Consider the following 26617-nt stretch of genomic DNA (forward strand, 5'->3'; position numbering starts at 1 on the left):
ATGGAACTTAGTCACATGTTTCCTCTTCCTCCATACAGGAAACAGGTGAGGTAGGCAGAGAGAGTCCAGAATCCTCCTCCATGCTCAAAGTCTCCGATATAGGAAGAACGATGTAGTCTTTGCCATCCTAAAGCAATAAACATGGTGCAATTGTTATGGCTTCAGTCCTTCAAGGGCCTTTCCATGAAAAACAAAGACCAAGGGGGGCTTCTTGGTTATGGGGTGTGTTGCCTTCATGCCTGAATGTAAAACTTTAAGATAACATTAAAAATGGCTTGTCAAAAACAAAAGAGCACTCAAAAGGTGTGTGTACATTAAAGTGTAATAAAGAAGTTCATGAATAACAAGATAGGGGTAGGGGACACAGAGCACTGTGGCTATAATGAGACAAAGCAGGCTGTGATCACAGTCACAGCAACAGAACACATGAAACTCCACAGAGCCCAGAAATCATCTCTTCACAAAGCCCTGTCTACACAAGCCAGGCCCTTTAAAGGACATATCATCCAATTTTAACCTTTACATTTCAAGGCAATGGAAAAACTGATGACAGTCTAGAGAAAGGCAATAAATGTGCAGGAAAATAGGTCTTCTAAAAAAGGTTGCACAACTTAACATTATTTTATCAAAAGAAAGAAATAAAGGGCAACATGATACCTTTAAATGTTTGGAAGGATTATGATAAAAACAGATTTGACCCATTGTCCCCCAGATGTTCAAAAGAAAGGCAGGAGGAAATTGGTTTCCATTCACTATAGTAAGAGGCGTTGAGTGGAGATTAAATAACTTTCTAGTGGTAAAGGCTACAAGTCTAAATTTCTCCTATGGAAGTTATGAAGGCCTGGAATTTTACCAAAAAGAAAAAAAAAAGCCATCTATTTTGCAGAGAGGGTTCTGATACATTTTTGCCTGCAGAATGTATTAAAAATTCCTTGAAATTCCATCTCTTGTTGATATTCTGTGGATCAACTACTTTGTTGTTATTATTTTTACTTTAGAGGAGCATCAAAGACTTAACAAAAAGGTACATTCATAATAATAAGAGTGGTATACGACCAGGTTATTAATTAAGATCTCGTCTGTCTAGAAAGATAATTACAGCTTTTAGAAAATCATTACTGCTCAGATCTAGAAAAATATGGCTCCTTATTCATTGGTTGAGAGGATAATATGGTCACCATGAGAAGATCTAGGCAGTAGAGGAGCCCTTGACACCTAAGTGCTCTTTATGGAAGCTTCTTGGATGGAATTCACAAACCTGCTGAGCATTAGCTTGTAACAGATTTCCCAGATGTTCTACCAATTCTGAAAACGTGGGTCTCTGATTGGGCTCCCCATGCCAGCAGTCAAGCATGGTCTGGTACCTAGAGAAGCAAAACACTGATGTCATTCACAACCTCTTTCCTCCTGATCTGATGCTGAAAATAAGCACTTGAATGAGTAAATACTTACGAAGAGTCTACCATGAACCAAGATGCTAAACAGGGAAACATTAGACACTTGATGCTCCCCTTGGAGCATCAAGTGTGTACAGAATAGAAAATTATAAATCAACAACTAATAAAAAGTAATTGGTTGGTATAGATAAAACGATGTCATTTCAAGAAGAAGAGATGACTCTGTGCTTGAGATTATCAAAGAAGGACTGTAAGGGAGAAGAAGGACACAAACTAGGCCACAAAGAAGGTGTATATAATGCCAAGTCTCTAAGCAGGGAGAATTTTGTGAGCAAAGAAAGAGAATACAAAGATATTATTAAAGCCTTACATTTCTGGTGTGGTATAATCAGGAGCCCTCATTCTAGTTCCTTCTTTCAATCGCCTACAAAATTCCTCATCAATCTTTACTCCAGGATATGGAGAAGCACCTAGAAGAAAAACAGGAATGGGATATTATTCAATTCGATTTTCTCTTATAGAAAACCATGATGGCCTGATTTTTTAACATCCCATCATCTATATATCTTTTCCTACTTTCTGTTGTTTAGATTTTATAATCCAAACCTTCCAAACAAGTTTCACTCAATAAAGGTTGAATACAAGAGAGAAAAAGTTTTATTGGGGCCACTGACTTTTATCATTCTACTTGAAGTCTGGGTGGAGAGACCAAGAGGAGACTTACCTAAGGAAAATATTTCCCAGAGCAAGACACCAAAAGACCACACATCACTCTGAATTGTGTACACTCTGTCAAAAATTGTTTCTGGGGCCATCCATTTCAAAGGGAGGCGTGCCTAAGAGGATAGAAGACAAGTAATCAGAACCTGACTTAGCAAATATCTGAAGAAAAACACTTCCTTTACTCCTGAACACAGGTCCTGAAGTGTACTAAGAGGAGTCTGAATTCTGCAACTTAATAGACCACTGGATTCATCTTTGAAACTTACATCTCCTTTTCTGACATAGTCTGGGTCTTTATAAATGTCCCGGGCCAAGCCAAAGTCACAGATTTTAACCACGTTCTTCTCTGACAAGAGGATATTTCGTGCTGCCAGGTCCCTGTGGATACACTGAAAAAAGAATCATGTATGCATTAGGTCTCGGCACAGCTGATCTTTTCTACATCTGTTGTGACCTCATGCTTAAAAAAAAACAAAAAACCAAAAAAAACCCACATCAGAAAACCAACTGATTAACAAGCACCGGGTTAATATCTTTTATCAACACTTCAGGAAAAAAGTCTGAGTTTCATTGAGACACACATCTGCTTATTCCATAAACAGCCTCAGACTTTGGAGTTACATTAAGTTATAGTATGATGAGGGAGTCATAAATAGACTTCTCTTGGATACAATTAAGAATGTGTTTCTAGTCACATCCACACATCCCTTTTGCCTGGCTCCATATACGGTTAAAACATGTTATTCTAAGGGAGGCCCTAGAATGGGATTTATTTTGAATGAATGCACGGAAATCAGAAACAAGGGGCTCTCACTGGTTTGGTGCCCTTTGTTGGTTTCCCCATGCCATACATAGCTGGACTGGCCCTGATAAACAATTCGCAGTGGGGCTCATCCTGTTTGCAAAGCAATTTCAGCTTCTCGCTAGTCAAGGTGATTCTCTGGCACACTAAAAAGGGAAATCAATTCTCCTTGGCTTTCTTTCTATTTTTTTTCTGCTCCCCAGTTTCTTCCTTCTCTATATTCCCCAACTTCATCTAACTTCATATTACTGAGCAGCTTTAGCTCCACCTGGTAGATTTGTGAGAGAATAGGAGTCTCAGGAACATTGAGAAATGAATGAAAGGTTTAGATGAGAATTCTTACGTCATTGTAGAAGTGATCGTGTGAGCTGAGCATTACTGACCATCTCACACTTTGCATCTGTGTAGCTCTTTCCTTCAATGAGGCATATTCAAAAGCACATTGTCTAGCATGGCTGAGCAAGACAGGAGATTCCAAAAAACAGCCAGCCTTTCCTACCTCCTTCCCAACCTAAGAGCTTCCTTTTTCAGCCCAACAACCAGGTGGTATTCAAGAAATCAGTTAGTAGATTAAAGAGAAGTCGAAGGATCTTCCCCCATCCCCATTCCATTCCTAGTCACCGAAAGGAACCCTGACTAAATGGCAGGCCCTGGCCTTAAAAAAAAATACTTGAAAAAATCAGAATCTTCAAGAAGAGCCAAGGGCCTTTCTCTTTGGGAAAATCCTGTAAGACCCTACTTCTCTCCTTTGCCTGTGGAAGAGAGGACAAGAGCTCCCACAGGAACATCCAAGATCCTAAAACTATGAAACTGATGAGTTTTAATTTCAGGAAAATAAACTGGGTTAGGGATTTCAGTCTACTTTAAAAATCAAAAAAAGCCAAACAAACTTTCAGTCTTTCTTCCTTCCGTAGGCTGCAGCAAATGCATTTTGTCAACAGATACTTTTTCTTTAAACTTAATTTGATTTTTTCTTATTTAATGTCAAATCATCCATTATATCCTTTCCAGAAAGGTGACTTCAACCAACCTCGCTCCCTCAATAGTGTTTACAATCTTTGGAATATTTGTAACTTGTCATGTCCCCACCTCAGCCTTTGTTTGGCCTATTTTTCTAATTTTAGCTCTTTTAATCGCTCTCATCTGAAGCCTGTCCTTCCTGGCTTCTAATTATACTACTAACAAATACTTTTTGATAGATCGTGATAAATGTAAAATAAATTAAAAATAGACTCTCTTACAAGGCTCAGTCCCTCACCTCTTCCAGGTCATTGCTCAAATGTTACATTCTTATAAAGCCTTCCTTGTCCATTTTGTTTAAAATTTAAAATCGACATACACAAACACAGGAGCATATGCATGTGACAAACATACCATTCCTATATATTCTATAACCCTTCCCTGCTCATTTTCCCCATAGCTCTTACTTCCATCTCACCTCCTATGTATTTTACTTGTTGATATTATTTACTGTTTGCTCCGTCCACCAGGATGTGAACTCCATAAAGCTGGAGAGTTTTGCTTGTTCGTTCACACAGTATCGTTACTGCTTAGAAGACTGCCTGCTCTTAGTAAATGCTCAATAAGTATTTATCACATGAATTAATTTCATGAAATTCTAATCCTTACACCCCCTTAATTAACATAATCGGAACCTCCCTTACAGAGCTCTTTTAATAGTCCTGGAAGTAGTGAATGAATTATAGTCCCCAACAAACACCAGTGCCTGGCACCGGACATCTTATTTCCAAATCTGTGATTTGAAGAGATATGTGGCTTCCCTTTGAGCTGTTTTACCTTCCGTGATGCCAAAAACTCCATGCCCTTGGCCACTTGGAAGCTGTAACAGATGAGATGCTCCAAGGTCAGAAAGTTCTTATACAGATCTTCAGAAACTGTCAGAAGGTGCAGGAGGACAGAGATCAGTATTTCCACTAGAAACTATTTGTCTATAAGTTTGTTAGAGTAATCTTCATTTTATAACTTGGGAGTTAAAATTTCATGAAATAGAATCAGAAAGAAAATGCCTCTATCTTCTGTAAATTTGCTGAATTCCAGTATTATTAGCCTTCATCATTCCCGTTAGCAAAAATATTGGTTTTTCTATTTCAGCCAAATTGAACCAGCAAATCCAGAAGGCAGAATGGAGGTAAAATTGGCACAGGTAATAAAGTGGAAGAGGACTTTTTCAAATTTGCTGTTTAAAACTGTTGTTTTTTTCATGTACCCAAAGGGATAAACAATAGTTTCATATCAAGAACTCTAAAAATAAAACAACAGTATTCAGGGTTATTGTATCTGTTCTCTCCAGGCTTTGTCCTGGGACAAAGGCCAAAGGTCAAAATATTATCTATAACAGATAACTAAAAATACCAGAAATATATTTACTTCTCTCACTTTTGAATTGAGAAAGTACTGTAAACACATTAAATCTGGCCTGTGAGAATGCTTTTTTCCTTCAAGGATATGAATGAGAGATGACAGGAACATGGAGAGAAAGATGAATTTAGTAAATCAATGGTATTTACTTTCATGCAACTGACACAAACAAATACCAAGGCATTAATGGGTTTTTCAGCATGATCTCTTAAATTTTAGTCAGATAAGAGATGGCTTCTTTCCTGGAGACGAATACCAAAGTAAATGAAGACTCAGTTGTAATAACCTTGTAAGTATTAAAAAGGCTCGAACTGTTTTCTTAATGATTTCTTATGCTTAGGGCTAGAGAGCCCTCAGTGAATAATCAGCAAAACCCCTTTGTTTTCCAAATGAAGAAATGTAGGCAAAATTGTAGGCCAACATCCTTTCTACTCCAGCTTACTACCTCAATCCCTTGCGTGTCCAGTTCCCTGGCCACCATATTGTGAGAAAGAAGGATGGAGCAGATGGCTCCACTCCGTGTGAATCCAGTTATGTGAGGTCTACACAACCACCCCATACTCTTCTAGACCACGTTCCAGCCTCACACTGGCTGCTTGGCTTCTAAGGGAAAGAAGGCAGGTTTCAGTACTATCTATGGCCTCATGTCAAGAGAAATAGAAGAGAGTTTCTTCTACCATTTCATGGTTAGATTCTTCTAAGCTCATGCCTCAAGAGGACCTAGATGTCAGGAAGCTCCATCTCTATATCCATGGAGCTCTCTCTGCTCCTTCTGATGGAAGTAGATAGTATATCCTGGAGCCAGAAGTAGTTCTAGAAGTTAGGCTGAGAACACAGCTACACTCAGATGGAGCCCTAAAATATCACTGGAAGTATAACTGGATGAAGAAAAGTATATTTGCCAAGACTCCTTTGATGAAGTATAGTTGGAAAGAAGACTTGATAAGCCACTGGGGTAAGGTAGAAACAACAGGTGGCCCCTACATTGCTTTGGAGAAGGCTGGGTATGATTAATTAAAACACTTCTGTTGTGCTGGTGAGGTAAGCAATGCTTAGGGCAATGGGGAGGCTAATTAGCCACCAAAGAGCCTCCTTTTCCTTTCTGGAGCATAGTGCTGGGCCTCTCCTGATAATATATGCTGACCAATATTTTAAGGGCATTTGTTTGATAGTTGCCTACTACTTAGCAACTCTGGGGTACTGAGATTTCTCAGGCTAGACATACTTTGCTTTACAGCCTAGCCTGCTGCTTGTTTGGAGTACCCACACTTCACTTTGGGGGAGACTGAATGAAAGTAGTCTAGAAATTCAAGTCTTTCAAATATTAGGTAGTGTCAGACATTTCTCACAGCAAAATTCATCTTAACACTCTGTCACCTTGTCTGTTCCTACAAGGGCATTCATAGCAGGTACCTTCTTCCTCCTCCACATCACTGAGAGATTTCTCCTCAACAAATCCAGAGCTGGCTGAGCTCTGGCTACTGGTGATACTGTCCAAGCGGCGTTTAGGATCCACGGTAATTTCTCCAACGTATTCTTTCCCTGGACGGAACCGTGCCCCTTTGGTCTACAAAGAAACATATGAACCAACAAACTCCTTGAATACAAAAGAGATCTCTAAAATTTAGTAAACTTTAAAAGTAAGTGTAACTATTAAAAATCAGACTAAAAGGACATCAGCATCAGGATTAGGCAGTCTCTGAGCTGAAATTTTGGACGAGTGTTCTACATAATAAATTTTATTCCATAAAGCCTAGCTCCTTCATTAGCTTCAGTAGATAATGCCTTGTTTCAAGTTTCACTCAGACACACTTTCAACAGTACGGTGCTCTTTACAGAGTAATTTACACTTTACAGGGCCAAACGGGATTAGGGGAGAGAGAGAATAATCCAAGGTTTTCCTTCTCTCTGGCCTTCCCTTAATCACTCCATCCTTCTCTCTCCTCCTCAGGCACCATTTATAATGGGTAAGTAGATTAAAGTTACAAAAATAAAACATGAAAAGCACGTGTCTCCCAGAAGGTAAAAGAGGAAGTTATGACAGCCAAGAGGTAACATGAGAAGATTCTTTACGAGTTCTTCACAGAACTTTAACAAAAAAATTAACCTGTATCACTTTGAGTTTTCCTCCATTTCACAATGTGATCAGAGCTGAGTTAAGAAATGACATACCTTGTAGGGGACAAATTCATTTCTCTTGCTCCTCAAGTAAGTTGATAGGTTTCCAAACTTGCAGAATTCCACAATCACCATGAGTGGCCCTGCAGACAGCACATTATGTCAAAAAAAAAAAATAGTTATCACTCATGTTTCTCACTAAAGTTAATATGTTTTTAAACCAGAGATTATCACAGAAGAGGCCACAACCTTTCACTGGAGACAGGATCATAGAAATCAGCTGGTCACAATTCCCTGATATTGGAACTTTTCTTTTTCCAAAAGGCAATTCCATAAGATTGACAAAATTTAAAAAGAAAACCAACCTACTTGCTTTTCAACATAATCACCTAAGAGGATGCCATTTCAGGGATAACTACTGTAAGGGTCCTTTGCTTTCAAGTTTTTTGGGAAGTTTACTTTTCTCATCTGAACACCTATTACACAAGTAGCAAACTGTATTATAGTAATGTGACATTTTTTAATTCACAGGAAGTTCTAGAATAATTTATAATGCCATTTAATCTCCATGAAATGTATTGATTTCTTGGAATCTGGCAAAGTATCCTAAGTTAAGGAAATCAAGGCCACAAGAACAAGAGGTAAGCGGTTTCCCTCAAATACCAGCTGAGAAGCGAATGCAATCAGAACCAACCACAGGTACTCACCTCCTGGCTTGGTACAGGCACCTAGAAGGTTGACCACATTGAGATGGTGGCCAATGTGAATGAGGATCTTGAGTTCAGACATGAGGGCTCGATGTTCACTGTGTGTTGCTCCTTCTACAAATACAGGGAAAAGAGGGAAATCATAAACGTGGGCATTACCTTAGATAGATTGATGTATCTGTGCAACTTGCCCTCCAGAGAAAATATAACTGTAGCCCAATTTCAGAGTAGGTGTATTCTCCTAAAAGTCAAATATAAATTATATTTTCTAATTCTAAATCAAACTCCTACTTTAAGTGCACTCGGAATGTTTGATATTTAAAAGAATCCATTGTGAAGTCTTTTGCAAAGTGGAGAATACATCCTCAAATTGAATCATGCCCGGACTTTCTTCTTTCACAAAAATAAAGGGGATTTTCATATATCAGGTTTACTACGTTTCTTAGGGCCTGATTATTTCAGTGCTTCCTCATAAGGAAGCAACACTTTGTATTAAATATCCTCATGTGTTAGGGGCTATGCTGAAGTTCCCACTAATCAGTGCTGAAAAGGAAACTTAACAAGGGCCAGCTGGCACAAGAGACTGATGAGACTAAGACTGTGAGTTTGATCCAGTACAGACCGGTATACTTCCCTCTAATTCACACAGTCCACACCTCAGGTCCTGATGAGGCACCTCAAAATTACATATCCCCTTGGCCACTAGGGAGAACAGGCCAAAAACCAGAGATGGCTTTCAAATGCACAAGACCTGTTGGCAAAGGGTAAGTGGCATCGTCTTCATCAATGAAAGCACTTTACAACCGGAGCAAAGAGCTTTATGCTCATCAGCTCCCCCAAATTAAAATGACAAGACCAGAATTTCATTACTATTAGGATTAGCAGTTGGTTATAAAGCTTTTAATTTTTTAACTATCACCCATAATCCCTTATTCCCAGCACAACTCTTTTTATTTTGCATTTTTTCTTTCATATGTGAAATCTTTATATATTTCAATCCTAGGGAACATGCTATTTTTGTATTCTACTGTTTTTGATTTATTATGCCAAATTTTTTTTCATGTTTCCAGACAGTCTATAATTATCTTACTATCACACTATAATATATTTTTAAAAATTTTATATAACCAAAATATTTTTTTCCTATAGCCAGGCCACAAAGTACAGTTGTGCAAGCTGTGCCTTGCATAAGGACTCCCAGGCAAGGTGGGCTTAAACTCATCCCTGACTTTGCCTGCCTGGCTGTGCACTCGGGCATGAGGCTATAAAAGAGGAACTATTTTCCAATTTGCATAAAGGTATATACGCTGACTACATGCTGGTTAGTGGGCCTTCCTAACAGCAAAGCCGCTGATAAAAGTCTTTCATCATTTTTAAAGACTAGATGAAACAGATAGAGGAATACATCACCATATAATTTTGCTTTACCTTTCAACATTTTGACAGCCACTGTCTTGCAAGTTGCTGTCTTGTCGATTCCAAAGGCATCTGCTTCAATCACTTGGCCAAAGGCACCACGGCCAAGAGGCTTACCTACAGTGAGCAATGACAGCAGCAACAAAACAGACTTGGACTATGACACCACCAAAGTGATTTGCAGAGATTCCAGCTAGGTAGGGTGACCACACATCCCAGTTTAGTATGAACAGTATAGTTTACCTTCTTGTCCTAGCTTAGTTATTTAATACCTCCCCCTTCACTTTCCAAATGTCCTACTTTGGATGATTACAAGGGACCTTACATCTAAACGACCAAAGGGTGATTACTCCAATTCAAGAGATGGAATGAATATTGCTGAACCAGAACCCAACATTTGAATAGACTAGATTGGTCATCATCTTAAAAGAAGACGAGATGGCCTGGTAAACCTAATATCAAATTAATATTACTTGAAAACACACCTAGTTTCAGCCGGTCTCTGGGGAATTCCCATTTGCTGGCATCATAAGGCAGGCGTTCACAGTGTTCATCCAAGGGGAGTTCATCTGGGTCCATGACAATGGACAAGTAGCCTGTCTTCAGTTCCCCTCCATTGGCCTAGAAAGCAATACTCCTTTAACTCATACACACTCTGTTTGGCTGTTGTTTTGTGTGCTTGTTATTGTTTTGATGGCAGCCCCATTCCTGATGTCTCTTTTTCAAATAAACTCATGGAGTGTGAGAGTAGTTCTATTATAATCCTGTTTCTAGTGTCCTCTCAACTCCTAAATAAGCACAGAATTAAAGTCTTAAATCTTAATTACACTAGACAGTCTAAACCTTTTCTCTCCTAGTGGCTTCTATTAATTAAAGCCCAGTGTTTCAGCCAAAAGAAAGTGGGCAAGAATGTTATTGTATTGAAATAAATTGTGCCCATTGAGCCAATAACAATGAGAAGAAACAACTCAAAGAGCCCCAGTCAGCTTTCATCAATCATGAAAACCAATGTGCATTGGATGGATGAGAAATTATTTTGTTACCCGTTTAACGGTCCGTAGAATGATGACGAGAAGTAGCCAGAAGAACATGGCAATCACTGCAGTGCCTACTAGAATAATGACTTCCAAGTTCGTCTTCTCCTGGGCACCTGGAAATACACAATTGAATGGGCATCAGCAGTTGGAAACGCCTTTGATATTAGATGACAAAGTGCAATGCTAAAGGAAGATCTCAAGCTTACCGACATGGAAAAAATCCTAAACAATAATAGTCGCAAACTTCTAACTTGGACGGAGTCTTTTACTATTCTTAATGGATAATTTAAAGTTTGTAAAATGTTGCTCATGAAAACATCCAACAACAAAATTCTAAAATAATTAAATATAAAAATATTAATGTCTTCAAAGACAAGCATAGAAAGTGTTTGGAAGAAGAACTGACTTTGATGGAAAGAAAACAGATCAATTTCTATAGAGAAGTGTTTTCATTTAGAGAAAAAGAAATTTGGTTTCACACTGATGGTCTATGTTTTGATCTGTATAGAGTTTCAGAAAGGATCATTTAAGAAACTAAGTAGGGAAATAAATGTAGTCCTTTGGCCAGAGAGCTATTGATGACCACACACCTACTAGGTGATCATCGCTTTCAATATGTCATCTCACTTAATCTTCTCAATAACTTTCAGTTTTCAGATGGAGAAACAAGTTTATAGAGGTTAAGCTACTTCATCAAGGACACACAGCAAATTGGTGGAATGGTCAAGAGTTAAACAAAGTCTATCCAATACCAGTTAACCATTATACCACCTTGTCCTTGTGTGTCAGGAGCCTGAGTGGGGAAAAGAGAGAGCCAAAATGAGTGCATGCTGCATGGCCTGGCAATATGAGTTTAAAACCACTCACGAAAGGAAATAGAAGAGAAAAGGCTAGAGGTCAACAAGGAAAGCTGCAGAAGCTCAGGGCTCCAGAGGACAGCTCTGAGTGGAGAAATTAAGCCCAGAGGAGGCTTTCCACTAAGAGTGATTAGCAAATGGGTGATAAGGAAGCGATTATCACTTAGGGTCCCCACTGGATGAGGGTAGTGTGAACCAAACCCGGCTACAAGCGCGAGTGGCCCACCCATGGCAGCCTCAAAAAGACAGAAAGACAAGTAATCAATTAGTTAGCAAAATAAGAGTTAACAGTTAAGAGACAAGCACCAAGGATACTTGGAAGTAGATTTTATTTCTCTGGTGGTCTTACTGAAGTAATTCTCTACTTATACATAGACATTTAAAAGTCCACGTACACAAAGTAAAAAGTTCAAAGATTCAATTGTCTATATAAGTTTGTGTATTAATAGTCCCATAATAACATCTGGGAACTTAGCAGGAAAATTACAATTTACCACTTCTTTTCTTAGTATTCTCTTCGGGTGAGAAGTAAATATAATCCCTGTGCCAGTGTTATCTAGTTGGATATCAGTAACAAGCCACAGACAGCTAAAAGAGGTGAGGCAGAGCACAGGACAGCACTGAAAGTCTGCCTTAGGATTTGCTCTAAGACATGAAGCTCTTCAGCAGTGGCCGAACCACCACATCATTTGAAATCTTTATTTCAAGCACTTGAAATCTTTATTTGCAAGTGGAGTTTGTGAAATGGTAATAAGCCTACAGATTTGAAAACAAGTCAAGGTATTAAGATGCAATACTTGGCAACAGAGATTTGACAGATTAAAGGAACTACAATCTAGGCTTTGAGAGACAAGTTAGGATGAGTTCATAGAAATCTGTCAGTTCCTCCATCTGTCACCATCCTTCTTTCTTCCCCTTGCACACCATTCCTTCACCCATGTAATACACTTCCACTGTCCCCTTGATGGGTTATTTTTTAAAAAGACATAAGAATACACTTCTGAAGATAAAATATTTTGTCAAAAATTATCTTTCCCATCTGAGAAAATGCCAGATTTCACATCATTCCTACATATGCATACAAGTTTCCTTTTATGTTTAGATAAAAACCCCCAATTTTCCATTTCAGAGAAGCAATGGTCTATTTTCACAAATGAACTATATCTTTAGTCCAATGAAAACTATGAACCTTTGTGACTATCTGGATAATACTGATTTTCAGAACTAGGCAGTAATTCTAATGTTTTTCCAAATAAATATAGAAGTAATATTCCATGTCAAGTTAATTGAGCCATTCAAATGAAAAAATCAGGGAAAGGAGCATATTCTGCCTGCCTGGCTACGAATTTTTCCACAATGAAAACTATGGGGACAGAAATGTGATGCAATCAGAATTAAAATAACAATAATTATGTTTTCTGGTTACAATAATATATACTTATAGTAGAAAATTTACAAAGTACAAAGAATATTAAAAATCACCTATAATCTTCCACCCAAAATATATGAATATATATAAAATACATGCTAATCTTAAAAATCATCTGATGTGTCTTTGAAGTCCCACTGACCTTCTACTATGAAAAATGCTTCCACTTTCGCACACCCAAGAACACTGCATGCTTGGCAGGTGTAGAGACCTTCATCCTCCTTCCTCACCCTAGGGATAGTTAGGTTCTGGTTCCCATCTTTCAGTATGATGCCTGAGAAAGGAATAAAATTTTTATTTAGGATGTGGTCTGGAAGAGCTTTTCAGGAAAAAGAAAATATTAAAATATAAATGTTGCACTTTATTTGGGCTATTATTCAACTCTAAAGGGTTATATAAGATCTACTGCTGACTCATCACCCCTGGCTGTCATGAGAATTCAACAAGTTTGAATACTCTGTCTGATTCTGAGTCTATGAAATGAGCCAGACCATGAACACTGAGATTGCTATTTTTTTCTACCTAAGGCAAATCAAGAAATAATATAGATTTTAGACAACATCTCCAGGAAAATTCTGCAACCAAAGAGAGATAGGCATGTTCATTCACCTGAGTCTTCCACAAGTGTCTCATTATCTTTAAACCATGATATCCGTGGAAGGGGATTCCCAGACGCTGTACATGAAACTTCAATGGTTTCGCCAATACTTGTCGTCAGGTTCTCCAGGTTTCCTGTCATCCTTGGTGCCATGCGTTCTATGCACACAAAAAGAAAATAGAACATTTAGATATAACTTTTGAAATTCTTTGAGTATCAGTAAATTATTAAACCATTTAAACTTAGTAAACAGTACACTGTTGATTTACTAAGCTGAAAACACCCAGGGTCAATAATAGTACCACTGGTCACTGAGTAAATGAAATGAAACTAGTAAGTCAGGACAGTTTAGACAGACTACTGCATCTCTTTGAACATTCATATTAGTGATTCAAACTGATAATTACATCACAAAATAAAGGTTGTCATCTTTATGGCTTTTTCCTCTAACCAGATATAGTTTCCCTCCCATGAACGTTCTAGCCAGTGACACCCTAGAATTTTGCCATGTTTCTCTTGGAAAGTCCAAAACCTCAGTGTAATTCAGCAAAGAACACTTTAATTTTTTTGGTACTTTTTATAAAACTCATTTGTACTATTTCTGTCACTCACTATCAGTTCTATGATGGACAGGGCAGGAGTGCTTGCCTTATTTTACCAATGAAATAACTGCATTTCAGGGGGTTAAACAATATGCCCAAGTCCCTATAACTCTCTAACCAGGTGAACTAATAGAATCGTGTGAGCCTAAGAGACCAGTCCAATGCTATTTCCACTAAAACACACATGAAAAAAACAACAATATCCTAAGGAAAGTCAAAGATTTAAAGAAAATGAAGCCCTTGGGTATTTGTTTGCCTGTACAGCAAAACTTCAGATTTATTCTTTTCCTGTAACTCATCAAAGTGCTGTAGAAATATCTTGTCCAAACCAATTGAATATCAAAAGGAATCTTCCTGAAAGAATTACTTAGCAAAATGAGATTACCTGAATGGTCAACTACACTGAAGTTTAAACAAATGGTCCTGGACTCTAGTCTATTTCTAAGAATAATTTTGGGGAAACAACTCGGGAGACCTTAGGGAAGCAAACAAGGCTAGGAGCTTCCCTCACATCTCTTTCTGAGTTCTTCCATTGACTTGAAACAAGACCAGTCACCAAGGTGAACAGAAAACATGATCATATATGTGGTGTGATTTGAAGAGCCCTGGGATGACTTCACCCCAAAAATATCTCTTCTTTTCATACCTAAGTCTTATACTAGCAAAATCTATCCTAATGTTTATCTGAAGATAACTCTTAAAATATGCCAAGGCCTCTGAAGATATTATCCTCAAAAATTTGGTATAGTTTATCTTGGCAGTTCCCCTTCCTAACAATAAAAAACAGAACACATGCTTCTCTAGAAGCTTGGAAGGGACACAAAGGACAGGAGAAAATGGAGGGTAATGGCACAAAGAGAAACTTTCTAAATTTGCCTGATCTCCTCAGAGACAGAGAAGCACAAGGTTAGATGAGGTATAAAGAGTGGCTTCATGGGGAGTTTACAAAGCTATCTGCTTACTAAAATTATCTCATGGACCTTGAACTATGCTGGACCACATGAGATGATACAGAAGTACAGGCATTACATGTAGCACCCCTCCCCTGGGCTCTCATAGGTCCTAAACAACCCCACCGTCATACTCTTCATGCAGCAGATATCTCACTGAGCACCTAGCACGTGTTCTATGACTAGAGCACAGCACGGAGAAAAACAGAAAACATTTTCTGTCCACGTGGACACAGAGACCTTATTGTACTATGACTTCCCATTGGTTGTCTGTGTTCTTATCTTGTTTACCTATTCACCACTGTGCACTTCTCATAACCTCCTAGCGCACACTAGACATTCAATAAATATGTGTTTGTTTAAGTAAATAAATGCCCAAGAACAGGGCAGAAATTTCCCTGGTTCAGGCTTATCCCTTGCAGATGCTAGTAAGTTATTCCACTATCAGAGTTGGAAAGAACCATACTATTTTCTCTTTTTAATGTATCTCTTCACCATTATTAGCTTCTTTCTGCCTCAAGGACTTTCAGTGAATAAGACAAGTATGTACCAGTTAACTTCACAAGCTCAGGATAGTAATCTTCACTCAGCACCTGAAAGCACTACATCTAAGGCATTCCAATGGCCTCTGAATGATCCAGAGTTGCCTCCCTACCTAGGATTGTGAGCTGCGTGACCACACAATGTCTTTTCTTGGTCTTCCTGTCCTGAGCAAAGCAGACATAGTCTCCTTGATCCTGCAAAGATGTGTTCTGGAGCTCCATGATCAGAATGTCATTTGTGCTATTAGAGAACATGGTAGCATTCATTTTCCAAAGAGCATCCAAGTTCTTGCAAACAGGTGTGGGCACAGCCTGTGGGCCAAGTTTGTACCATGTGAGGTTCTCAAATGTAGTTCTGTCTGCGCTGCACCACAAAGACACACTCTCCTGCTCAGTTGGCTGGCCACCAGGTTGCACAGTGATTTCAGGACCCCCTAAAATGTAAAATCCATGGTTAGAAGATAGTGACTCAACTTGGGCAGCGCACTGTCATCTTCTTGTTGCCTTCAGACTTCTATAAAGCACCAAGAAAAGGGAAGCTCCACAGTCCCAGACGATATAATACAGGGAGACAACTAAAATGGACGATTCAGGTCCCAACATGTATTATTTTACCAAAATATATTATTCGGAAATGTAAATGAATTCTTCAGATATTTATCAAATCTCCAATCAGCTAAAGCTTAGCCATAAAACTAAGATAAAAAGACACAATCAGCAGCATTGGGAGGGCACTGTTCCTATCATTATAACTGCATCCGGAAGACCCAACCTTGCCAACTGGTCAGCAGCAAGCCCACCAATATTGACTGAACCCCAATAAGCCAATCATTGTGCTAGACACGGATGATGAAGACATACATATAACGCATGACTTGTAATTAAAAAGCATGTGTGAAATCATTCTCTCTCCAGTGAAGTCTCCAGTGACTTCACATGAGCCCAGGAACTTTGATTTATGAACAAAAGCATCAGTTATCAATCCAAGTCCTCTTCCTAAACACCAAGCCACTCACAGGAATGACAAGAACTAGAGAGCAACAGACAGCTTAGCACCCACTTGGCAAGAAGACCAGCCCACCCCTTGGAGAGCAGTACTTACTGGTTACGTGAAAGGAGATAACCCTCTCGCCTCTCCCAGCTTTGTTGACCGCTTCACATTTGTACAAAGCTGACACATTTGCTGCTTGGATAACAAGAGTACTTACAGTCTGTGAAAAAAACAAATCCAAGGCCATAAATAATGGAGGCTGTTTTATGCACATGCATTCAGACTAAAATTTAGCCATCCCCAACTGCTACAACCTGCCTACTCTGTTCATACTACTGCACTGACCACTCTCAAATTCATACAGGTATAATTATGCTGGTGTAGATCACACATTGCACAAATGGGTTTTGGAAACCATGTGTTTTAATATAACACATTTTCTTATTTTCATATTTGTAAAATCAGAATCACCTTACAACAAATGTATAGATTTAATAGCACATGAGTTTTATCTTTCTCTAAGCTGTTAAGTCAATGGTGCTTCTAAAAGTCAATGGTGTTTTCAAGCCAACTTAATATGCAAGTATTTTATCATGAATTTATTTGATTATCAATCTCCAATATCCTTTACACATTATTAAACCCTGCTTCTCTGCCATCCTTCCATCCTTCCATAAAAGAGAGAAAGAGAGACAAATTTTCAAATTAAAGAACTTCAGACTCACTTTGTTTTTTCCTTCAATTAGGGCAAATTGATTTTTGTTGACTTCAATTTTATTTCCCCCCTGGAAGTCCTCCACATTTCTCCAATCTTTACAAGTATATGGGTTTGTCATTAAGACAGCTTGACTATAAGAAAGAGATAACAGATCATATTATGATTTAATTTTTCTCAGTTCAAATCAATAGTAAGGAAAGGAGTCAGAATTTGGTTGTTATATTCTTAGGAATAACTTTCAATCCATGTAACAAGACTTGGTGCCAATTAAAAATAGGCCTCAGCAATGAAGGAAGAGGTTCTAGGTAGATTCATTCAGGATACAGGAGGGAAGCAGCTATTCTGGGAACAAACCTCCATTCATAAATTGGATCGACAAGACAATTCAAGTTAATTTAGTTCAAAGGAAGGTAAGGAAACTAAGAAGCCATTGGGCTTCTTAAAGTAATCTCTCTGGGACTATGGCCTTGGTGTAGGAAATGATCAGCATCTGAGGAAGAAACTAGTAGCGGCCATCTCAAAAACAACAACAGGAAATGAACTGCTTAGGGTGGTGGTGGGTGGCTTGTTGTTGTTTTTTTTCCCTAAGGATGTCTGGACTTGTGTTAGAACCTGATAAGCGGAGCCTGAGACTGAGGGCTGCAGCTAGGTCTATCCCTTGCATCCAGCAGCACTTCCTTGAGATGAAACTTCTCACAGATAAGAAGAGATGTGGTATTCATCAACTGATTGGTATAAGAAGAAAAACCAAGACTGGCAATTAGCAAAGTGAACAAAGAGCCTGCCTTTGTAAAGCTATACATCAGGGCTAACCTAAGAAGGGAGAGCTAGCTAGCAGGACACCCAAGGAAAGACATCTCCTAAAACAACAGACACAGAGAAAGGTGGATGGAAACTAAGACTACCATCTGAGAGGTAACTTTCTTAGAGATAGCCATCTCAGCTTAGAATGGAGTCATATCAGAGCTGGGCTGTAAGAAATGCGAGATGACAGGATAAGGGGGTATGGCCCTACTCACGTGGGGTTGTAGGTGCACTCTTCCTCCAGCTGCCAATACCAGTAGACGTAACGCGGGGGAGGAATGGCATAAACTGTGCATGTCAGCGTTTGGGTGGTGCCGTACTTGTAAGAGTCCACAGGAGAAATCAGAGATTTCTCGCCAATCTGCGGGGGTACTAGACATGGGAAAAACAACTTTTAAATTGTCAATCAGCTTTGAGGAATGGAAGGTATAAATTTGAGCAAATAAAGCCTCCATTTTTCTATGCAGATGATTTTTCCCCCATTTGGTTTTTCAAAGAACATCTAGACTTGGAAACAGGACACCTGATTTCTAGTGATATGATAACAGCAACAACAACAATAATAATAATCTAATAAACTGAATGACCGTGCAAATCTCGCCACCCTGTGCCTCAGTCTTTCTCCTCTACATTACAGGGATAGTTCTCCTTGTCCTATCAACTCACAAGAAAAGGGCAAAACAGAAAGGAAAGAGTCGTGAATAATATAGGAAATACATTTATTATGTAACGAGCATTGTTCTAAGTGCTTTACATTAATTAATTCACTTAATCCATACAACCGCTATTATTGCTCTCTATTTTACGCATGAGAAATGAAACATAGAAAAGATTAATGACTTGCCCAAGGTCACTCGCCTCTCCTCCTTCTCTATCGCCTCCCTCTCCCTCCTCCTTTTCCTTCTTCCCCTCCTCTCTCCCTTCTTCTCTCTCTTTTTTCTTTCTTTTTTGGCTCCAAAGTCATAAATGTGAAACTATTTTCTCAACACTTTCAACCTAAAGCCTTAGATTATACTTTCAAAACTTGACTTTTTATGTTTAGTTTATATAGCAGGGTAACTGTTAGGGTAAGTTAAATGCTTAGTGACTTCATGAATTAATTAGATGGGGTTATTCACTGTCCATCTTTACACCATTATTTCTTATTCATTTCCTTCTTCTCACTTTACTTATTAGCTTTCCAACTTCTCTCCACTCCTCAATCCTCTGCTCCTGAGTGGCTTCTAAGCCACATTTCTGGAAGCTGTTATCTTTAAAACACTCCCTTAAGCTGTTGCCCCAGTAAAGAAATAAAGCCAATCTTAACAGACAGAGCAGTAGGAAGATATATGTCATGCGAGAAGATTCTGAAGTTTTAACATGCCATGCCAATAGGGAGAACAAAGAATTACAACAGAGAAGCATTTCCCAAACTGTTTTTAGATTAAGATATTAATGAATTTACTAAAGAGGAGTATGCTCTGGTCAAATAAGTTTGTTAAACCTTAAATACTCTATGCCTCCCCCCTGGAGAATGGCAAAATACATTAGCATGCTAAAGGCCCTGAGAAGTCCTGCAATAAAGACACCTGTTCTACATCAATTTAGCATCTCCCAGAGTTACTTGACCATGACACCCGTTTTCGCCACCCAGAGCACTTATTTATATCTTTCAATTTGGGAAAACCAAGTTCAAATCATCCTTAAATCAAAAACTTAATATCTTCCCTTTACAGCCTCAGAGTCAGATCCTAGACTCCTGTTTTAAAAAACTGAAAAGCTTCCAACCAGCCAGCAGTGCCAACCTGCCTGGGCATAACTGATACAAAAATTACAAAGTCAAACTACAAGCTTCCCACAAAATTCAAGAAGAGTCTTACACATTTGCATGCCAGGTGCGTAATTCCATGAGACAGGAACAAAAGCAGTGCAACTTAAGCTTGTTAACTGTCCCCACAGGCATTCTTATTTCACAGCATTTAGCCATCGAGGGTACATCTACTTTTATTTTGCATTTGACCACCAAAGAGTTCATTCCCATGGTCTCGTAAGCAAACATGTCCAGGGCACACTGTTCTACATCTCATTTCAACTCTGCTGACCATTTTCATACATAGGAGCCCATTCATGATGTGAGCCAATCAGCAGGCAACAAAAGAATGGTGACCTGGCTGTTTAGGAAGACATAATCATATTCTTTATAATAAATTTTGGGCAGAGGAGGAAAACTGCATGGACTCACCATTAACAACCAGAGATACCACATGGCTCTGTTTCTCCTTTGAAATGGGATTGGTAAGGATGACAGTGTAATTTCCTGTATCTTTTTCACTCACTTCCATAATAGTCAGTACATGCCCCACTTTAATTGTATGATTGGACTCAATGGGTCTTCCATTTTTATACCTAGGAAAAAAAAATCCCAGGAATTAGTACAAGCTGAGGATTCGCTTTCATGTAAAACAATGTTTTGCATTTATTTCCAAGACTTACCATTTTATTTCCGGGGAAGGGTAACCAAGGTATTTCACAGGGACTCTGACACGGTCTCCCACTGTGGCTTCCACCAAAGATTCCATGCCGCTACCAAAAGCAACAAAAGGTTTTTCTGAAAGAAAATAAAAATTATTATTCTCATAAATGTCAACTTATCGTAAGTGGTCGTTTGGTTTATTATTTCATTTTCTGTGAAGAGTAAAGGCCCAAGGCCCAAGGTCTGAATTCAGAGATCCCCCATGCTACCTTGCTTTTCTCTCTCTCCAGTGCGCTCCACAAGCCTACTGATTGCTCAAACCTCAATTCAAGTGTTTTCTCTTCTGTAAAGCTTTCTCTAAGTACCCCAGGGATGCCTGGGTGCTCCTCCTCCTCTGCTCCTATGACATTCTATATACAGCCCATCATGTGCCCCAGAACTCAGTTATCAGACATCTTTTCTCCATCTACACCTTCCTCTAGTCTCAGGCATAAAGTGCCATTTATATCCTCCTAAATTTATAGGAGTTCCAGGTTTATAGATTGAATATCTCCTTTTGGATGTTTAATAGGCATCTCCAAATGAACATACCCAATCCTATCTCCCCTAATTTTACTCCTCTCTCAATCTTCCCTATATCAGTAAATCAAATCATTATTCACTTAGCTGCTCAAGATAAAAACTCAAAGGTCATTTTCCAATCTTTTTCTCTTATACTCCGCAGCCAATGAATCAATAGGTAGATCTTATTGGCTCTATCATCAAAAATATATCGAAAATCAGATCACTTCTTCCCACTTTTTCCTCTACCACTTTTGTCCAAGCTACCCACCATCTGTCACAAGGATTATTGCAGTTAGCTTTCTAACTGCTCTCCCTACTTCTGCCCTTATTTTCCTAAAGTATGCCACGTTAAAAAAAAATCATAATAATTCTATAAAAAGCATACATTAGAACATGTCTCTCTCTCTCTGTTCAAAACTCTTCTATGTATTCCCATATTATAAAACTCAAAATCCTTACCAAGGCTCATAAGTTGGGTGCCACATACATTATTATCTAAGCTGAGACATTTATGTGAGCGAAAGAGAATAAATGAAAAATTAAGTTATTTGTTTAAAGCCACAAAGAAAGTAATTAAATCCAGGTATCTCCAACTGCAAAGCCCATGCTGATTCCAGTGGGACTCTCAGCCTTGCAAAAAAATGAAAATTTTAAAACTATCTTAGATAATAACACTCCACTTGTAGTAATAGTAATAGCAGCAACATCAAATACAACAAGTACTATTTAGTGAGCATTAGTGATACTATCGGCTCTTCTCATCATTAAAGTTGGGATTTGGACCAAAGCTGTGCTCTAGACCTCTAGGTCATATGGTCTCCCTAGCAAGAGTTCAAAAATATCTTCTGAATAAACAAAACAGAAATCACAAGCCAACCCAAATTTATTTAAATCATCTCACTTTTCAAAGCACAGCATAATTTGAAAGATCTTAGCTTACCATGGACTCTGACGAATGTGCTGTTCTTCCTGGTCATCATCCCACTGGACGCTGCGCAGGTGTACCACCCCTGGTCATTCCGGGTTACAGCATCTACAGTGAAGGTGCTCAAAAATTTCTTCATCTCACTCCCGGACTGGGCTTTTAGGTCCCGGTTTACAAGTTTCTTATGCTGATGCTGAAAAAGAGTTTACTGAACTTCCAAATTTCAGCTTAACATTACCTGTTAGCTTCTAGAGACCCACAACAACAGGTCTTGGCCCTCAATGAACACTATTTAATGCTAATAATAGAGACTTCAGAACTTTTAACACGTGTCGACAACAAATACATTTGGTTTCAGGAGAAATAAATGGAACCAAGTGAATTGGGATTTTTAAAACCTCACATGGCGGGAATGAGATGGATTGGACTGTAGGAATATAGGCAAATAGGACTACTGTTTAAGAAGTGTGTCTCATGCACCTCCTTGAAGAGAAACTCCCTTAAAAGGAAAATAGATCAAGGATTTTGGAGAACAGAGAAATAATACAACCTGGGAAGATGTAATCACCCAGAGAAAACTAATATTCGTTGCCAGATTCTAGTACTGTGGGACAGAGTTCCTGGCATTATATCTTTTTTTTCATGGATGCTATCAATTCTGCAATTCTCTTAAAAGGTGTGTGTGTGTGTGTGTGTGTGTGTGTGTGTGTGTGTGTGTGTTACTGTGTGTTAAGGCATTTACTTTTATCTGGCTAGAAAGGTCCCTATCTCTCTCAAGCAAACTCTGTGGAGGCTGATTATCAAAGCATTTAGAGATCTGGCTTTAACTTGTTAGTGTTACCTCCGAAGAAGGGTATTCCCAGGTAAAGTCAATCCCCACATTTAGTTCAGTCCTTGCTGTACAATTTAAAACAAGCTTCTCTCCGACAGATAGCTCGACTCCATGAGGAGGGCTCAGAACCACATCATAAATCTTGTACCCTAGAGCAAGTAAATTGAAAAAAAAAAAAAAAACCACAGAAAATGAGGGGGAAAACAAATCTATAACTTGGCACAAATTTTTTCAAAAATATGCCACACCATCTTTCCCTGAAAACCTCACCAATACTCGGAAACTCCCAGACAAATGGCCTATGGAGATTTACAAAGCAGACCTGAGGGGATCTCAATGATGTTGTAGCCTAGTAGATAGAAAAGCTGTAAAATTTGCAATGTCAATAGCTAATGGGGCCAGCTTTAGTAAACTGCTTAACTTCCCATAAAATTGGTATAATTAAAAGAATACATGCCAGCAATACTCTGAACATTAAATTTTCCATAAAATATGCTTCTTTCTCATCCTTGGTCTTGGCAAGAAAACAGAAAACCTTGATTGCACATAGGTTTATTTGATAGAAGAGTAGATATAATGAGTTGCCCAATGCCGTATCTTGAATTAATGTATTTTCAAATCCCTTGTTCTTCACCCTATACCTTAATCTCCAGGATCTTAATATAGAAAGCCAATCTTTATTGTCTGATAACAATGATATAGAAAGGAACTTCCTCTTACCTACAACTGCAACGATGTACATAATTGACTGGTAACTTTCATCGTTAATTTTTGCTTCACAGAAGACCATGCCAGCATAGCTGATCATGTAGCTGGGAATAGTAAAGCCCTTCTTGCTGTCCCAGAAAATTCTGTTACCATCGGGAACAAACCTCTTTTCTGGATACCTCTGGGTAGAAAAAGAAATATCAAATATTTAATCATTTGCTATCCAAAAGTGAAACCATGTAAAATGATCACTAAAGAATTAATATTTTTAAGACTACAAATTGATTTTATTTATTGTCATTTTGACCCTTCCTAAAGGATCTTTATCTTATTGTTGATGTTATATTTTAAACAGACTACTCATCTTACTATTAGCTTAAAATTAGGAAGATTTAAGAGATGATTGAAGATATAACTTACTGCGCAAAGTGACACATCGAGGTTTGAAATGGACCCAAGACATGGTATCACCACGGTTTTGTTTTTGTTCTCTGTGATGTACACAACTCCATGTTGGTCACTAACAGAAGCAATAAATGGAGATCTGTAATCTAAAAGAAAATTTAATTCCATTTCGTTAATGGCATTTACTCGAAAAGTTGGTTATCTTTCAGGTTCTTAAACTCTGACCAGAGAAATGAATGATTTAGAATGACATTTCACACTAGGCAAAAGGATCCACACGTCAATCTGCTGGTAGATATCTGGCTCTAAAGATATGCTACAAGAATGCTACAGGAGGTGTGTATATGTGTCTCTGTGTGTGTACACGAGCGTGCGCATATAAAAAATCTGAAAGAAAACTCCCAGAATGGAAGTGACTCCTTTTGCAAGATTATCAATAAGTCAAGTATTTATATTTTTTAATAATAGAGTATATTTTGTAGGTACCACATTTAAGCAAGTCAATCATTATATTTTTTTCAAAATGAAGGGGCATACTTCTTCATTTTTCATTTACATTTTCATATACACATATACATTTTCCACATATACTACATTTCTTCATATATATAAATTTTAAAGTAAATTTAAAGTTAAATCTGTACACTTTATCTATTGAGTTTTATCGATGTTAAAAAAATTCATGTTCTTTTTCTTTAGGCAAATAATGTAAATGCCATGAAAATAAATTAATGAATCCCAAAGGACCTTTAAAATTATCGTTAACTAACAATCTTTGAATTCAACTATTCCAGAGAAAGTTTTTTGTGAGTATTTTAGAATTGTGAAGACTAAGTATAAGATTCTTTATAAAATAATGTTTAATAGTTATTGCATTTAGTTTAAGATTCAGCAGCCATTAATATCTTTGATGACAAAAACTTGAGAAAGCACCATGGCAAAAAGAAGAAAACAAAAGAGAGTTTAATGTCTTTCAAACATTGTTCAACAACTTTAATACACTGCTGGGAAACTACTCTATCCCCCAGAGATAGAACTGACGTGGTATGAGGTCATGCTTGAAATCTCAGAGAGATAATGGTCCAGATTGCTATGCCCAACACACCTGACTGAGCATTTTCAGAGCTCTTCAGGATGGTTGCTCCAAGTGAAGGAAGGGTTAATTAAACCAAAAGGGGGAAAGGCAGCTAATTCTTTGCAACAGTAGAAGTTTGATTTCCTTCCAAGCTGGAAAGCGCAGAAAGGCAACCAATCCAGCCCACCACATGCCATGGCCATTATCTTGCAAGGCCAGGACCCACTTCCTGGCTCCATCCATTGGTAAAGGGAATGGGGTCAGAAAACTAGGGAAGTAAGGTGGGGACCAAAGAGAACATTAAAGGGCTGTCCCTAGAGAACACTTTAGTGTTTCTTTCCTACTGTTAAGTTTCATGACCAAAATCTTAGAGCACCTCTTAGACAGGAAGCAGAATTTGATGCTATGCCCAATGATGGGCAGTGTACAAATAAACAGTGCAGGGACCTTCTATTCCTTAATATTACCTACCTTTCAATCATACGTTAGGAAATGTTACATAGTTTGCTTATAGAGCAAGCCTTTTGCTTGCTTCACAGAAGCCTTTGGAAGCTAAATTAACCCCTTGACGTAAGACTAAAGTTATTCAGTAAATCAATTCTATTTCAGTAGCCCAAAAAAGGAAATAAACAAAAGAAACCTAAACAACCACCCATCCTCTCAAAATAAAATATTTACTGAAACTCATGAAATGGATTTTCACATGTCTCCAGGTTTCCTGACTCCAGGGAGAAGGAAATAACGAGATATTATGGGAGAGGTTCATCTTGCAGTCTATTTCCAGACAGGCTGAAAGCAGGAAATCCTTGCAATCTTCTGAGAAAGCCTGGTCTCCCAAGACTGCCAGATCAAAAGGAGCCAGAAATTCTTGAAGATCTGAGCCTTGTCTCTTTCAAATTCTGTAGAGGGGAGGAGGAGGGCACAGAATTCTATCTTGGTTGTGCTTACCCCGGACAAAAATAATTCTGAAATATTATGCAATCCAGGAGTGACATACATTATTTTGATGTGGTCTCCACTTTTCTGTTGCACTGACCATATTGCACAATTGATATGTAAATGGAGACATGCAAATGTGTTTCCCAAAGCTGACTGAATTCCCATTCTATAAAAGATGCTTCTGGAACAAAGTCTAAGCCATCTTAACCTGCCTCAAATCCTCTGAGATGTAAAGAGGTATATAAATGTATAAATAAAATGTCTAAAAAGCTCATCTTCATAGAGAAAAAATATTTAATCCATCCAAGCAAAATACTATACAACACTTACATTTTCCTAAATTGTATAATAGGTGTCTCATTAATTAAGTCAGGTTTTCACAGGGAAATTCAGGTAGTAGAAAATTTTTGAAATACAAAAGAAATAATAATTCATATTATAAATCTGATTCATATAATAATTCATATTATAAATTCATATTATAAATACATGTAATATTATTGTATTTTATCCTACGTAAATGTTAAGTTGGCCTCCATGGCGTCAATCCCAAATTGCAAATCCTAGAAAGATGTGGCATATCATCCAAGATCTCAGACCACACAAGCAAAGGAAAGAAACACTGTCTTCAAAAGGCACTTTGAGGC

At 38.2% G+C, this 26617-nt stretch overlaps 1 protein-coding gene across 1 annotated transcript in view; it reads right to left on the reverse strand.

Moving 5' to 3' along the window:
* Positions 1-26617, reverse strand: part of KDR (kinase insert domain receptor) — a 35311-nt gene continuing 8694 nt past the window's right edge. The window contains exons 4-27 of the mRNA XM_025040291.1: positions 23972-24102; positions 23564-23732; positions 22853-22992; positions 22027-22204; positions 20543-20657; positions 20292-20455; positions 18286-18442; positions 17274-17397; positions 16660-16768; positions 15671-15991; positions 13475-13621; positions 13008-13139; positions 10586-10692; positions 10028-10163; positions 9555-9659; positions 8127-8240; positions 7474-7562; positions 6715-6868; positions 4720-4817; positions 2387-2509; positions 2122-2233; positions 1768-1867; positions 1259-1364; positions 1-127 (exon numbers count right to left, since the gene is read on the reverse strand). Of these exons, the coding sequence (XP_024896059.1) occupies positions 8-127; positions 1259-1364; positions 1768-1867; positions 2122-2233; positions 2387-2509; positions 4720-4817; positions 6715-6868; positions 7474-7562; positions 8127-8240; positions 9555-9659; positions 10028-10163; positions 10586-10692; positions 13008-13139; positions 13475-13621; positions 15671-15991; positions 16660-16768; positions 17274-17397; positions 18286-18442; positions 20292-20455; positions 20543-20657; positions 22027-22204; positions 22853-22992; positions 23564-23732; positions 23972-24102 (3251 nt within the window). The 3' untranslated portion in view covers positions 1-7. The remainder of the gene's footprint in view (positions 128-1258; positions 1365-1767; positions 1868-2121; positions 2234-2386; positions 2510-4719; positions 4818-6714; positions 6869-7473; positions 7563-8126; positions 8241-9554; positions 9660-10027; positions 10164-10585; positions 10693-13007; positions 13140-13474; positions 13622-15670; positions 15992-16659; positions 16769-17273; positions 17398-18285; positions 18443-20291; positions 20456-20542; positions 20658-22026; positions 22205-22852; positions 22993-23563; positions 23733-23971; positions 24103-26617) is intronic.

The sequence above is a fragment of the Pteropus alecto genome, unplaced genomic scaffold (assembly GCF_000325575.1).
Source record: "Pteropus alecto unplaced genomic scaffold, ASM32557v1 scaffold57, whole genome shotgun sequence".
NCBI lineage: Eukaryota > Metazoa > Chordata > Mammalia > Chiroptera > Pteropodidae > Pteropus > Pteropus alecto.